Below are 16,314 nucleotides of genomic sequence, written 5' to 3' on the forward strand. Positions count from 1 at the left end.
ACAGTCCTGATAATGTGTCATAATGATCGCAAGTTCAAGTCCTGCTATACCGAGATGCAAAAGTTATGGATCCTTATATTCTTATTTTTCACAGTAAATCCCCCTAGCGTGAAGAAAGGGGAGCCTCTCTCAAGTGATATTAGTAGGGAGAGGCATAATAACTGAAAAACTGGACCAAATTAATTCAGTTCTTCGGTTTCGGTATTAAATTTTTTAAGACTTTGGTGTTCGGTTCTCGGTTTTAGGGTCCTTAACTGAAGAACTGACATTTTGTGGAGCTTCAGTGTAGAATACTGCAACCTTTCAGTGAACCATATCTCTAGGCATATATTCCCCTAATTACTTGTATGTCCATGTTTATCAACATTTTGATGATATATATAGTACAAGCTCACTTAAAGATTTTTTCTTCCCTCAAACTCAACTTCTAATGCAGATTTAAATATATCAGTGATCGCTCAAGTGACATGTATTTAAGAACAGAGGATTTTCATTATTAAATGGAAACTTTGAACAAGAGTTGTTGATACATTCAATCTTATTCTTAAAAATAGAAACAATAAAGAATAAGAAGAGTAAAAGTTGGACACTGCTATGAAAGATTGAATGCAGGGAATAAAGACCAGTTTCTTTATAAGACAATAACAATGTGTGTACATAAGTGATGCTGCACACACCATCTCTACCCCAGTTTCTACACAGTCTACCTCCGTTGATGGTGGTTTCTCTTCAACCCCAGATTTAGTGAACCTTGGGTTTGGAGTAAGAAGTACTTATCAAGTGCATACCGAAGAACCGAACCGAATTAGAAAAATACCGAACCGAATCGAACTAGTTCTGTTCGGTATTCAGTATGCACCAGTGAAGAACCAAAAACCGAAGAACCAAACACCCACCCTTAGATATTGGCACAAAGTACATAGAAAAAATGGCTACTGGTTATACACCTTAGGATTTTAGCACAGATTATCTGCTGTCCGTGGACTATATATAATTATCATGGATTTATTTTTAATTTATCTATGTACTTTACCTGCACAATATCTTCTCCAGAAATGAAGTCAAGGAAATCACTGAATCCTCCTTCGTTATAGGACAATATATGTTGTTCATCGACAAGCGCTGGGGCAGGTCTAACTTTTTTTCCTAAAGCTAGACTGTGAAGACTGGCAATGGAAAGGCGCTTTTTCTCTGAGTTAACTGTTGCTCGGTGGACAACACCTTTGTATTGACCATTGCTCAAGACTTCCATGTGATCTCCCACCAGGGCAATGAGGCCTCCTTCAATGACTGGAACCGAATGCCACTTTTCATCTCGATCCATGATTTGCAAGCCCTGATGATTTTGAAGAATGATGGATAGCAAAGAATAATCTGTGTGTGGTGGCAAGCCTAGTGCAAGATCCGGCTCAGGACATGCTGGATAGCAATTAACGGCAATGACCTGGGAGCCTTTTGCAATGTCTTCATGTAAGTAATCGGGGTTTAGTTCTAAGCTCTCAAATATTACTTCCATGATTTCTTCTTGCAACTTTTGTACTGCCTTTGTGTAATTTCCCATTTTCTCCCTGCATGATGAGCTGCTTTAGGCTTTTGAAATTATATTCTTCTTGAACATTTAGAATATATGTATATCAGAAATATTTCAGAGATAAACATATTCACTTAAGAATACAAGACTCACTTGTAAAATGTGGGATTTGATGGCCACAAATCTATCCAATTTGAGATTGGATTAGCATAGTGCTTGAGGAAGTCTCTCCAAAAGGATACTTTGTCTTTGTCATCATTTAGACTGGTACTATACCTTACGGGGTCATGAACATTTGAAGACAAGAGATGCAGTTTCTCTTCACTTGGTAAATCGAATAACTCAATCGCATTATCTAATGCATCTTTCATGACTGACAATTGAATTCCATGGTTGACTACCTGCACACAGTCATTTATTGCATGCATGCTGTTATTCTACGTCCAGGTTGAATTAGTAAAGAACTTCTTATTCTCTTTCCTTTTAAACTGCTAAGTATATGAATCTACATCATCAACTGAAAATAAAAGGAAGAGAGAAGGAGATAAAGGCCAGAACATTTTTTATTTGCTTCGCGAGTGCATATTGTTATCTCTTAAATGGTATCAGCATGATGAAACTTTATGTACATATAATATACCAAATTAAGGTAAAAACATATTATTCTAGTACATGATTGCTATTGTGACATGACAAGAAGTACGTACCTGGAAAAAACCTAGTTCCTTGCAGGCCAGGTGTACTTGCTGGATTATCTGAGGCCGAAGAAGAGGGTGTTGCAGTAAGGATAGATCCACAATTGGCAAGCATGTGTTGGAGTTGGACAAGGTTCCGTTGGGGCGTAGGGATGATGGAACGATGTAACGTTTGGGAATACAGGTTAGTCCCTCTTCAGTAAGTGTCATGGCACTTGTAAATGAATCATTTGGTGTAGCTGAGCTCTTATCCATTTTGTTGTGTTTCAAATATGACTTGGACTCGCTATTTATATAACAGGAAAATATGAAGATATAATTATATTTTCCTTTTAAAAGTTTACTTATTTTGTTATACAATGAATATGTGTAGGAATTTGATGATACCATGACTATAAGCAATGAAAAGTATGCCTTATTGTATGCTCATAATAAATGAATTATTGTATAGTAGCACTATTGTTATAAATGAAGGCAGGAAAATCTTAGATGATTTTCACAAGTTGATCCAGAATGTAGGGGGGGAAAATAATAGAAAATAAAAAAGTTGAATACTACACTCACTGTGTGTTTAGATTCATTTAGTTGGGTGCGCTCTTGAATGAATGAGTAATTGTGTGACCCACGCTCCAGTAAGGTTGTCATTTTCTTTATTGCCGATGTAAGCGGGAGTTGGACTCCAATTCACTGCTATTTTATAGTCAGATATTTTGGTCAGACCAAATTTTAGTATTCAGAATTTATTTTTATGGGTTCTATCTTTTTTTTTTGTTGACTAGGTTAGGAAAACAAGAATAAATGAAAATTTATAGACTACGTAAAGAACAAAAATGATAATCGAAATAATATATAATGAGTAAGAACTATAGCAAAAGATTGTGAATTCCTTGCATCTCAGAGCTTGATAATACAGTCGTATTTAACAAGTCAAGATGAAATATCTTCTTCTTCCATGCCAGGATTGATTTATAAGTTTTTTTTTTTTGCATTAAACTCAATATATTTTTAAGTTATGAGTTGATACTCAAATTGATAAATTTTTGCTTTGCCTTAAAAATAATGAGTTCATATGAACTCGATAACGCATCCATGCCTGATTATAATATGTTTATCTTCGATGGAGAAAATAAAGGGAAGTGATGAATATCAAATTGATGAAGCCATTATATATCTGCATAGTAAATTTATAATCAAATTAAGCAGAATACAGAAATTTCTTTTTTCTTGTATTATGTGAGAGAGGTAGGAATATCTATTATAATATATGTTATATTCTATTGAGAAAACAAAGGGAAGTGATGACAAAATTCAAGTAGAATAATGCAATGAGACGAAGCACACTGTCTCACACATAGTTTTTGATGCATGATAGCATAGGTTGTTGGCGTTAATGAATTATATTAGAACATGACATGTGCTGTGTGCACTCTCAATTGGTGTTAACATTCTAAAAACTGTAGAATGACTAAATAAATTGTCTTAGGTTGTGTGGCGTGAAGGAAATATTTTATAGAAAAATAAGTGTTTTTTTTTTACTTGTTTTTTGGTGTTTGTAAGTAAGAAGAAAATATTATTTTAAAAATATTTTTTATAATCTAGGCAAATATCATGTGAGAGAGGTAGGAGTATGAGCACTGCTAAAAACAAAAAAAAAAAATGCACTGCGAATCAATGGGAAATAAGATCATAATTTCATTTTCTATTAAACCAATTCACCCGAAAAATGCATTGTGGAAAACTTTTTAACTTTTCCATATGAAAATATTATTTTGTTTTTCTTTCTCCATCGATTTAATCAAGTATCTATTCTTACAGTGAGAAAATAGTGATTTTTTAATAGTGGAGATGGGATGTATTAAAGGGTGGTGAGGAGATATTTGACATACTAATATGTTATTACTGGAACTTATTATTTTCTACTTTCACTAGAGGAGTTATTTCCCCGGTTTCAAGATTTTTCTTTTCTAGAGAAAATATTCTATATAATTTTTAACATAAGTTGAAAAATATTTTCCTCAGTTCGAAACACACCATTATTATGTAATCCTTCAATCTCACAATAGTCCAAATTATCACTTTTCTGTTCAACCCTTGCCAATACAGACAACGAATGAACCAAATATATGACAACATCACAATTTTTTCCCCAAAAGATAAAGAAATCAACTTGTCTCTGTTAAAGTGATTCGCGCAGCTCTATCATCTAACATGTACTTCATGGCTTACATTAGATCAAGTATATGGGTTGGCAATCCTTTCTTTATTTTTCATAAATATTTGTAATGAGGATTGAACTTACACGTATTGTGTAAGAGACTCATCGATAACACGTATTGTTTGGGGATACTGAAAAAAACAGCAGCCAGAAAGGACAAGTATGTCACCATCTAATACCATTCATTACTATGATGCCAAGCTTAAAAAGAGGACAAATTAATTGGATGCTACTGGGGGTGACAAACGGGCGGGTTGAGTTGAAATTAGAAATTTTAGAAAGAAAAATTGTATGAAATAACAAACGATTAATTCAAAATAAATGTTATAATCACAATTTCATTTAATTCTAATTCGTAGCAAACACTTTGCCGTTCGCCTCTTCCCAGAAGTTTCGCTCGCCACTCTCATTTTATACAAACACAAATGTATAAATTGTGTTTGTGTTTGTATAAAGTGAGAAAGTTGTATATACAAATACATATCTTTTCGTCCTATACACTTATAATTATATAATACAAATCCTCCCTTGCCCAGTTCTCTTTGTCTTTCTCTCTTTCTCGCTTTATACAAACACAAACTATACATTGGATTTTGTATAATTTGTGTTTGTATAAAGTGAGAGAGAGATATTTATATACAAATCTATTTGTATACAAAAATACAGTTACATATACAGATTTATATTTAAATATATATAATACACATATACATATACGATTAAAAATCACAACAAAAAAATATATACTTATACACCTTATGACCAAGTCAGTTTCTTATTTGTATACATATTCCAAATATATACTTATACAATTGGAATGAATACTGAAATATACAAATTAATAGCTCCATAGCAGACATAACATTTGCTATGGAGCGCAATTATGCAAACTATAGCTATAACATACAAATATGATTTTTATGTTTTGCTAAACCTAAAATTTACTCATTTTAGAATGGGTTGAAATATAAATTGAGTTGGGTTTTGATCTGTCCAAGTTTACTTTGTGCTCAAATAGGTTGGGCTTAGATGAGCTAAAAATCAGATTGGGTCATTTCCCGTCCAATTTTTCCCGCTTAATTTCAATAATTTTACATATTGTTATTTAACTTTTTTAACCACAATTTGAATTTGAACTCAAGAAAATTTTAAAAAAAGAAGTTACAAATGGATAGAAAAATCCTAAAGGTATAAAATAGATAGTAATTCATACCTTCAATATAGGAACATACATTATATCAACACAAATAATAAAAAAAAAAACGGGTTGAAATTGGATATTAAATTGGAAAAATTACCTAACTACACATCATTTATGTAAGTTATACTATTAAATTAGGTTTAATTGAAGATTCTCTTAAAATAGGTTAAAACTTAAATGAATTGAGATTGAACCCATGTTAAATTATCTTGAGCCCAACCTTTAAAATTCTGAATGAATTGAACGGATTACCTATAGTTGAACTCATTTTGACACCTCTAGATGCAACTGCATTGTAAATTCAGATGATTTTCATTTGCTGGAACAGAAAGGAAAGAAAACAACAGTAAAAATATGTATGTGTGCCCAAGTTAAATAGACTTTTACTGGACTACTCAGGTGGGGTTAAAAAAAGTATTTACTTGTACCTGTTTATAAAATTCGTTCTTTAAAAGATTACAACAATAAGTGAAAAATGGAAGTAAGTGTCCAATAACCAAGAGCTTTACAAGTAGTTGGATGTGAGAATTCATTACTTTTGGAGTTGCTGGGGCTAAGAAAGTAAGAATAATCAGTATATGTCAGTAAGTGCTAGTAGTTATGATCTTGAGTTCGAGTCTGAACATGAAAAAATCTTTGATAGGGAGTATTCCCCCTCGAATGAGTTCTACGTGGCATGAATTTGAAATAGTTAAACTTCAATGCAGGTACGACACCGGATGAAAAAATAAAGTAGTTGCAAGTTTCCAAGTTATAAATCATAATAAGTTTTTCAAAACAATGTGACCTCAAAACTTCCAAGTGGTAGTAGTTATTTACAAGCTTCCAAGTGACTGCTTTAGTTAGAAAAAATCCAAAAACAATGTCACCTCAATCTTAAAAATTGTTTGGGAAGGGAGATCACATGAATTTGGTTCATGAACATAGAGTTTTTCCTTGGAGCTTCTTCTTTAATTCATACGTGGCACAATCCTACGCCTAATTATTGGATTGTAGATTGTTTGTTAAAATGGGTAATGGGCGGGTTAAAGAGTATTTGAAATTTGGGTTAAATATTTGATCAATCCGGGTTGAGGCGTAGGATTGCGTCACGTGTACAAATGAGTCTTTTGTTAGTGGGAGGGGTAAATGTGCACTGATTATTGGACGGCGAGGACATTAATGGACGAAAAGTATAACGGAAGGTATTGACATAACATTTTTGAAAGTTCGGAATATATTTATCCCTTTTCCCTTGTTTTATTCTTAAAATCCTTCAATAAAGTTTTGGATTATATATATTATATACAGTAGTATCTTTTTTGGGCATTAATTTCTTATTATTTTTGTTTTATTAGGCCAGCCATTCTCCTATTAATATTAAAAATAGCCATTATTTTAAAAATTGGATTTCCACCAGTGAAATTTCAAAACACTATAATGTCAGATTCACTAGTGAATTTTAAAATAATGATTATTTTTCTTGCTTGTCTTTCGGTTCGAGATCCTAGCCTTATTTGTTTGCAAAGATCTTGGATAATGACATTAGATGCGGTCTTGAACTTATGACCCTATTATGTCATGAATACTTTAAGAGGGTAAAAAATTTAAGAAGTTAATACCTCAAATGACCATTCAACTTTGTATAGTTCACTTATAAAGTCACTCAACTTTGAGTTGTTTACTTAGAAAGTTACTCAACTTTATTTTATAACTCAAAAATCACTTAACTATTGATATTTCACTTAGAAAGTCACTCAACTATTGATATTTTACTTAGAAAGTCACCCAACAAACTTAAATGATTTATTTATTAAATTTTGCTGAAATCTAAATTTTATTTTAAATTAGTTTTAAGAATTAATAAATATTTATTTTAATTATCTTATTGACCTTCAATTATTTAATAACAATTTTTTTGAAAAACGAACAATAGCATTTTTCAGCATATTTAATTTTAGTAAGACAATAGCAAGTTTTTTTCTCAATTACTACCGTACGTTTAAAATAGTAGCAATCTTTTATTATTTACTTATTAAATTAATAGCAATGCTACAGTACATTTTAATTTTAATTTGTCAATTGCTATGGTACGTTTAACAATCTTTTATTAAATTAAAAGGAGTAATAAAAAAGATAAACCAGACGCACAGTAGCAAACTTTTATTATTTTAAAAAAAAATTGTATTTCAACAAAGTTTAACAAAATAATTAAACTGAGCATTTTTTATTTATTTTTTAAAAATAGTTTAAACAAAATTGTATTTCAACAAAATTTAATGAAGAAATTATTTAAATTAGTTGGATGACTTTCTAAGTAAAATATCAATAGTTGAGTGACTTTTTAAATGAAATATCAATAGTTAAGTGACTTTTGAGTTGTAAAATAAAGTTAGGTGACTTTCTAAGTAAACTATTCAAAGTTGAGTGACTTTCTAAGTTAACTATTCAAAGTTGAGTGACCATATAAGATATTAACTCAAAATTTAAGATTATTCATTTTCAAGAATATTAGACATAATTTAGTTCTCAGTTTGACCTCAACATGTTTTTTTCTGGAGTTTCTTGTAAGGCTTAAATTATTCGTAGTTCCTTAAAGTTGTCCACATAATTTATTTTGTTACCTTATTTAACACTTGTTTCTATTGAACATTTCTATTATTCAAAACAATACCTATCAAACACTTTTTACTGAAATGGCAAGGAAGATACAATACACCTACATTTAACGCGTCAGAAGGGTACTTTGAATTAATTAATTTTTTTTTAATCTCTTTCTTCTTCCTTCTTCATTAGCCATAACTTTTTCTACGCCACCACCTTTTCCACAGTTGTCACCACTATCACCATCTTATTCATGAGAAAAATTGAGACTCACACAATGACTACTCTATTTCTTCCTTTCTTTCTTTTTTTCATCTTGAAAAATTTATATATGTACCCAAATATATCAGATCTAAAATAAAAAAGGAATCACCTCTCCTTCCACCTTTCTCCATACTTTGCTTAGATGATTATGTAGTCAATAATTTCATTGGTATCTAAAATATCATAGGTGGTTCATGTATTGATTAATTTTTATGTATATGTAATTTGCTATTTTCAACTTTTAAAAAATCAGATTTGAAAAAAAAAATGGTTGAATTGAAAGGGTTGGAAGGTGACGACGGCAATGATGGTTGGACGGGATGGCATTTTGAATGAAGAATTTGCATCGTTTTCACTCCAACTTGTTCAGAGATCAGTTGAATTGTAAATCTTTCTCTACTGATCATTAGTAAGTTAAATCAGTTGATTTCTCAGAGATAAGTTGATGTCTCTACTCCATAAACATGAGATGAATTAGTTTTTCATCATTAATTTTGTAGTTGATTCTACTGTGACTTCCATTTTCCTTCATTTTTTTTCCCCCCTCAAGATGTCACATGTACATCGTTGATTTGTCAATTTATCTTGTCAGCGCGTGTGTATTACACACATTTATATTTTTTAGCTGATTGTCAAAAAAGTGGTGAAAAGGTTCAAATCTAAATAGGTAGATGTGTTCAATAGGTACTAGTCCTAGTTAAGATGTCTAAGCGAATTATACGAACAATTTTAAAGGGCTATGTATGACTTCTTTTTTTTTGGTTTTTCACTCGGTGTCCGGAGTCCACATTGGAGCTCAGACTAAATCTGAATTGCGCTCTGCAAGACCCATTCGGGGATGGCGCTCCCAACATGATTTTCTCCATACCTAAGGCTTGAACTCGAGACATTTGGTTAAGGGTGAAACACTCCCACTAGGGCACCACAACCCATGTTGGTGGCCATGTATGACTTAAGTCTTCTTGTAACTAGGCCAAACACATACAAACCCTTTAACTTGTTCCTAAAATTCATTTTGGCACTCCAACTCAACCTTGTTCCATTTTAACCCTTTAACTCCAATTTTTATGTTTCATTTTGACACTTCTAAGTGATGTGGCAGTGTGTGTGCATCACACTTTCTCTAAGAGAGTGAAATACAAAAAAAAATATTTTTAAAAAATAAAATAAAAAGATTAATCCTTCAACTCTATTTTATATGTACCATTTAAACACAAAATACTAATTTTATGATTTTTTTTATTTCTATATATATACTCTTCAACTGCAATTTTGCATTTTAAAAATTGTCGTTCATCCGTTAGTTATTGTAAAAAAATCAAATTGACGGATGATCATTGATTTTTTTTTATAAAAAAAGTAACAATCTGTATTTTTTTTTAAAAATAACCGATGAAAGTGCGTCGATTTTCTTTCTTAATAAAATCAATGACAATCCAACGAAATCTATCGAGTTTCAACATTTTTTTATAGTGTTATTAATTAGCAATGAACATGAGTTTTTTTTACTCGTATTTAGTTGGATGAAAAATTAGAAAACTGTTATTTGAGTTAGTCAAAATAGATTAGATATGAAAAAAAATATGTGGTGTTATTTAATTTAATTAATTGTTTTAAAAAGAAAATCAACACACTTTTGTCGGTTATTTTTCACACAATAATGTACAAAAACTCTAAAAAAATAAAAAAAATTGTTACTTTAAAAAAAATTTCAATGATCATGCGTCAATTTGATTTTTTTACAATAACTCGGATAAAAGATGATTTTTAAAATGCAAAATTGCAGTTGAAAAACATATATAGAAATAAAAAAAATGATAAAATTAGTATTTTGTGTTATGGTACAAAAAAAAAATAGAGTTGAAGGATTAATTTTTTTTTTTTTTTAAAAAAAAAAATACTTTTTTTTTGTATTTCACTTTCTTAGAAAAAGTGTGCTGCACACACTCTGCCACATTACTCAGATGTGCCAAAATGAAACATAAAAATTGGAGTTAAAGGGTTAAAATCGAACAAGATTGAGTTGAAGTGCCAAAATAAATTTTAGGGACAAGTTTAAGAGTATGTATAGGTGTTTGACCTTGTAACTATAAATAAGACCTCCATCAATTATAATGTTGATGGTCCATAGATTTATATGGGTGCAGACCTAACAAATATTTAGTTACTTATATCAACATCTTTTCTTACTAATACTCTATCTGTCAATTATGCTGTAAAACATATACAAATTCTTTTTCGAAATAAATATTATTATTGTTTTTTCCAATTTATTATTTTGAAATTTTCCAATCCAATAAAATAGTTGCTATGTGCTTGCCATAAACATATACATTTGCTCAGGAAATCTTTGTACAAGATTCATTTATATATCGTGGTGAAGAAAATGTCATAGAATTTTGTATAGTATTAATAATACTCCTTTTATTTTAAAATAAGTAGTTGTATTTTTAGCTTGGATGCACCCACTAAAAAATTACTCACTTTCAAAATGAATAAAAAATATATTACTATTTTATCCTTAATTAAATGTCTCATTGCGAAAAGATATAACTCTTTAATGATATAAAATTCAATGTATTAAAATAATGGCGATTTTGGAAGGAAATATTTCTTTTTTATAATATAAACCACCACTTATTTTAATACAAAATGAAAAAAAATAAAAACACCATTTATTATTTTATTTATTTTATAAAGTATGAAATACCTGTTAATATTTATCCTGTCTTGCTTCTAATCTCTAAATTTGCTTTCCGAAAGATAAAAAATTAGAAAATCAATCCGTCTTAAAGCAACCAAAAATAAAATGTCAATCAATTATTATTTTTTTGTTTCAAAGAAGAAAAAAAGTTCTTTTAAAAAATATGTTTTAATTCTTCACCGTATGAATGTTTTTTGCAGTCAAATCCTGAAAAGGATTTTTGCAGATGTCATGCCACTGATCAAAAGACTTGGCATCACGTTGTTCTCAAAATTCTACTCCCGGTCTTTTAATTTACGCGACATAGTTCAGATTTTGAGAGTCAGATAATTTAATTTTAATTATAAATTCGGACATAAGTTTTTTTTTTTTTTTATATATATTTTTGAAAACTACATAAAAAGTATTATAAGAGTATCTTATGGTGTGTGAGTTAGACACAAAGACTAATTTTATATGGTATCAGAACAACACCTATCTCACTCAATGCTAGATCCCCAAATTAAATTTGCTCCCACATCAACTGTCTAACCGTAGACATGAAATGAGCTGTTGAAGAATGAAAAAGTGTCACCTCGCTGGTTAATGAAATAGGAAAGCCTAATTTTACAATTCTCACATCATTTTATTCCTAATCATTTATTTCTTTAAGAAATTTACACTCTTTATATTTCTATTCGTCTACGTTTATTCCATTGAACTTTGGATGTTACAATTTTTCTTCATGATCAATCATTAAACAATTCCAAATTATCAACCAGAAAAGATTCAAATCGAAACCAACTCATTTCCATGTTCTACTGGGATATCTATATTAAAAAATAAACTATACCTATCGACTCATTTCTAATAATTATGGTATTCCCCTAGGAAATTATAATATAAGATTTCTATTCAGTCGTTTTTCTTCGACGATTGATTAAGTCAAAAAAACATTAAAGAACTTTACAACCTGTACACATTTTAATTTAGAACTAGCTAGCTAACATTAGTTGAATGGTTAGTAATTGATTACTATTTTATATTGAGCACAACTTATACACGAAATTTTATAACTAACCCATTTTCTGGAAGCTGACCCAATAATGTATTATTCGTCGTGTGTTTCGTTTAATTGGCACTAACCAATAAATTAGTACAAAAAATTAATAATAAAGAGAATTACTGAAAACACTCTTAAAATAAATGTGGATTATTAGTTTCATCTCTAAACTATTGACAGTCTTAAAGATCACCATATTACTTGGCTAACTGAACTTAAATACACCCTTGATCTTGCAATATGAATAGAGTTTAGTTAGGAGTGTTTTCAACTCTTTTCTCGTTCATTTATTAAGAGCTTCATGCTCATACAAGAGTTTGAGACCACTTGTTATGTCATATGGCAGATTGGGAGTGTATTTAAGTCTAGTTAATCAAGTAGAGTGGTGTTTTAAGATGGCCAATAGTTTGAAAACGAAACTAATAATTTGCGTCAAGTTTAAAAGTGTTTTCAATACTTATCTTAATAATAATTAGAACAACAAAGAAACTGTTCGTTTGACTAATTAAAACTGCAATTATCTGTGATTGGATTAGAGGACAACTAATGCATGGCCTAACAAGTAACAAACCCAACCAACACAAATAAAATTAAGAATTAGTTATATTAATTGGTCCAAAGTCAAATACGTGACAATCATTTTCTCAAATCAATACATTATCAAAGTATTTTATTTGTTTTGCCAAAACCTACTCTTTGCATGATATGATAAATTTATTACATATTGGGTGGCGCCAATCAAGTATATTCTCAAAAAACATGAAAAGTCGTGTGTAAATAATACCCATATAATACACATCTAATTTTTTTACAATTATAATCACCGTGGACTTGGCTATTTGATTACCTTTAGTTGAAATTTGAAAACAACTTAAAACATATCCTTGGAACAAAAATACACTTTCTCATACTGTATTGCAGTGTCGGCTCTAAAGAGTTAGAATAAACAGGAGCGGAACTAAAAGTCTGAGTATGAGTTCAATTGAACACAGTAATATTTGCCTCAAATAATCTATTTATATTAAAAAGGTTATTAATATATACAAATATTAAATTTAAAATTCAGTTATTAATACTTAAAATCGTCATTATAAAATTTAAATTTCATAAATTAAAATTTCGGCTCCGCCTCTATAAATTAAGAATAAAGGAAGGTGTCTTAGGCCTTGATAGTTGAGGGACCCAATTCTCTTAACAATAATAATATTGAATACTATTTCTAAAAGAAGTAAACTTTTTATATAAAAGTAAAGATTTATTAGAAAAAGTTTGACACATTTGAAATACTATGTGTCAAGAAAGATCAAATAGATTGATTACATTATCAATTGAATAAAATTATTAGAATAAATCATTTATAATAAAGTAATTAACAACTTTTTATCTCAAAGCTAAAATAATATGTACTTTCTAAAAATATATATACATATTTTAATAATTTTAGATCACTAAATGTGCTTGAGCCGCACCTTTATAACACTGTTCTTATGAGTCAAGCCTTTTTTTTTTTTTTTTTTTTAAGCGAGAAAGGCAAGTAATAGCAAAACTTAAGTTCCAAGGGGTAATGCCACAACATTTTAGACATGCGATAAAGTCAGCAAAAGTATAGAAAGACATTCAAATATGATTGCTAATAATATTAGGTAGACATGGGAAAGTAGAACTGCACCAAATCCCATGTTTAAATATTATATCTTCACAAGCAATTAAACTCTGGAATTTATATATTTTTAATTTTCTTAAAAAAAAGGTTACTTCTATCATTGAAACTACATGACATTCAAAGTTTTCATAAGCTTAAGCACTCTATATAAGTAAGGCACACATCATTTGCAAAATGTGTGCGACTTACTTTCTTTCTTTCTTCTCTCTTTACTATTCAACAACAATTTTTTTTTGTCAACTTAGAAATAAATTTTATTAATCTAATTTAAGTAATGGCAGTGTCAGCAGTAGCAACTCTCCTATTTCTTCTTGTTGCTTCTCCTGTGGCTTTTGCCGCCAACCACGTCGTCGGAGGCAGCGGCGGGTGGACCCAATCCGGTGATTACACCACTTGGGCTGCTGCTGAAACCTTCACCGTTGGTGACACCCTTGGTTAGTCTTTCAACTTGTATCAATTTTCATCTTTTGACATTTAATATTCGTAATATATGTATATTCTCGATTAATTTGGATTTGTGTTAGGTAGCTTTATCAAAGAGATATATTGTTCCTTATCGAAATATTTTTCACTCCTGAGGCTTGAATCCAAGACTTTTAAATTGGAAAATCTTAGTAACTCAGATGATTGTCTATTTGAACTCCATCTTATTGGTGAGGGTTCAATTTCCCGCATTGCAATCCTATCTCCATTTCCCTTCCCCTACCCCCAATTTTTTTAAAAATAGAAAAAAAAAACTTTTTGAGTTAAAAATCTAGCAATCTCAACCACCTAATCACATCGTATTTCTTTAGATTAGTCCAAGAATTTCCATAACTTAGAGAAGAGACCTTATAATTCTTTAGCATTTGAGAAACAGAGTTTATGAGTGGAAAAAAACAGAGTACTCTGTGTATAATTAAGTGTCAACTAAATGGTGCACGACGATGCAATATTAACCTTTTTCTTAGTACTACCACTATAATCATTCGAGACTTAATTAATATGGATTTGTGTTGAGTAGGTTCACTAAGAGATAAAATTCTCCCCATCAAAAGGTTCTTCATTCTAATTAATGGTGGAGCGACTAAAAAAACATATCATAAGTATATAGGATTGACAAGAAGTTGTTTCCTTTCCATATATTATAGTACTCATTAACAAAGTTTAATTTCTCAATTATTAAAATTTTGAATTTTAATGATGAACGATCAGAGTTCAACTATGGTGGAAGCCACGGAGTGGATGTGATAAGCAAAGATGACTACGACAACTGCAACACCGCAAACGCCATTGAGTCATACAGCGATGGAAAAACCACAATCAAACTTTCCAAATCTGGTCCAATGTACTTCTCTTGTCCTACTTTTGGTCATTGTCAATCTGGCATGAAATTATCTGTCAATGTCCAAGATAGCTCCACTCCTTCAACTCCATCAACTCCATCAACTCCATCAACTCCGTCAACTACTCCTTCAACTCCGTCAACTCCTTCCGACTCACCCGCCACACCCAATACACCCGCAAAGTCAACCCCAACTACGCCTAATGGAGCAACCGGAGTATTTGGAAGCATGAACAAATTTGTGATCGGAGTTTCAGTTGTATTGGGAGCTTTGTTTGTGTTCATGTGCTAGGCGAGAGGCAGTGCTTTTATTTTGAATCATTATTTCCTTCCTATTTACTTACGATTCAGTTGTTATTTTTGTCCCTTTTTTAATTAATGTTCATTTTTGTGTGCATATTATATTGTTGTAAGAAATAAAAGTGATTTTTTCTTCACCTTTAATTTACTTTATGGAACTGCCAGTTGTTGCCTTATTAGTAGTTATATTTTATACCAACGTTCAACCAACTACCTTTTGGAAAAGGATAGTTTGCTATGGTTTAGGAGACTTTATTGCTTCTTTGATTTGTTTGGTTGTAGTAGGTTTCATGTAAGTTGCAATAAGATATACTAGTATTGACCAAGTTTTAAATATAGCAAGAATTGGTTCACAAATCTTGATTGGATAGCTCAATTTTAGCAGCTAAAAGAAATGTATAATTTATGGCGTAAAAAAAATACTAATGAACATGTGTTTTTATTTCAAAATTATATCTATCAAGTGGGTCGGGCTGACTTGTTGGACCGATTCCGGCACAATTTAACCCCTGACCCGCCCACTAACTTGTTTTCTTAATTAAATTTCAGTCGAGACTTAGAAGTGATGAGATTTTTTAGAAATATGTACAATTTGTAAAAAGAGGCCAAAATAGTCGTGTGAAGTGACAAGTGTAGCTTGAAATTTGTTAAGGTGTGCAAAAGTTGATTCGGACACCACAATCATAAAATAAAAAATTAATAAAGAAGCCAAAATATCAACATCAGTGGATTTGTTAAAATAAAGATGGGCACAGCTCTTTCAGTATCTAGTTTCAACGCCCATAAACCTCT

At 30.6% G+C, this 16,314-nt stretch overlaps 2 protein-coding genes across 2 annotated transcripts; one reads left to right on the forward strand and one right to left on the reverse strand.

Moving 5' to 3' along the window:
* Window positions 1-961: 961 nt before the first annotated feature.
* Window positions 962-2,481, reverse strand: LOC125820155 (flavanone 3-dioxygenase 3-like). Its single transcript, XM_049499581.1, has 3 exons — window positions 2,239-2,481; window positions 1,685-1,932; window positions 962-1,568 (listed from the first exon to the last, which is right to left on the reverse strand). Exons 1-3 carry the CDS (start codon window positions 2,479-2,481, stop codon window positions 998-1,000), a joined length of 1,062 nt encoding a protein of 353 aa, XP_049355538.1. The 3' UTR covers window positions 962-997.
* Window positions 2,482-14,085: 11,604 nt separating this feature from the next.
* On the forward strand, window positions 14,086-15,767 carry LOC125820043 (uclacyanin-3-like). Its single transcript, XM_049499464.1, has 2 exons — window positions 14,086-14,332; window positions 15,093-15,767. The coding sequence occupies exons 1-2, from the start codon at window positions 14,173-14,175 to the stop codon at window positions 15,512-15,514; spliced, it is 582 nt and encodes a 193-aa protein (XP_049355421.1). The 5' UTR covers window positions 14,086-14,172; the 3' UTR covers window positions 15,515-15,767.
* Window positions 15,768-16,314: the final 547 nt, after the last annotated feature.

Source organism: Solanum verrucosum, unplaced genomic scaffold (assembly GCF_900185275.1).
Source record: "Solanum verrucosum unplaced genomic scaffold, falcon-dt-bn FXZP01000020.1, whole genome shotgun sequence".
In the NCBI taxonomy this organism is placed as follows: Eukaryota; Viridiplantae; Streptophyta; class Magnoliopsida; order Solanales; family Solanaceae; genus Solanum; species Solanum verrucosum.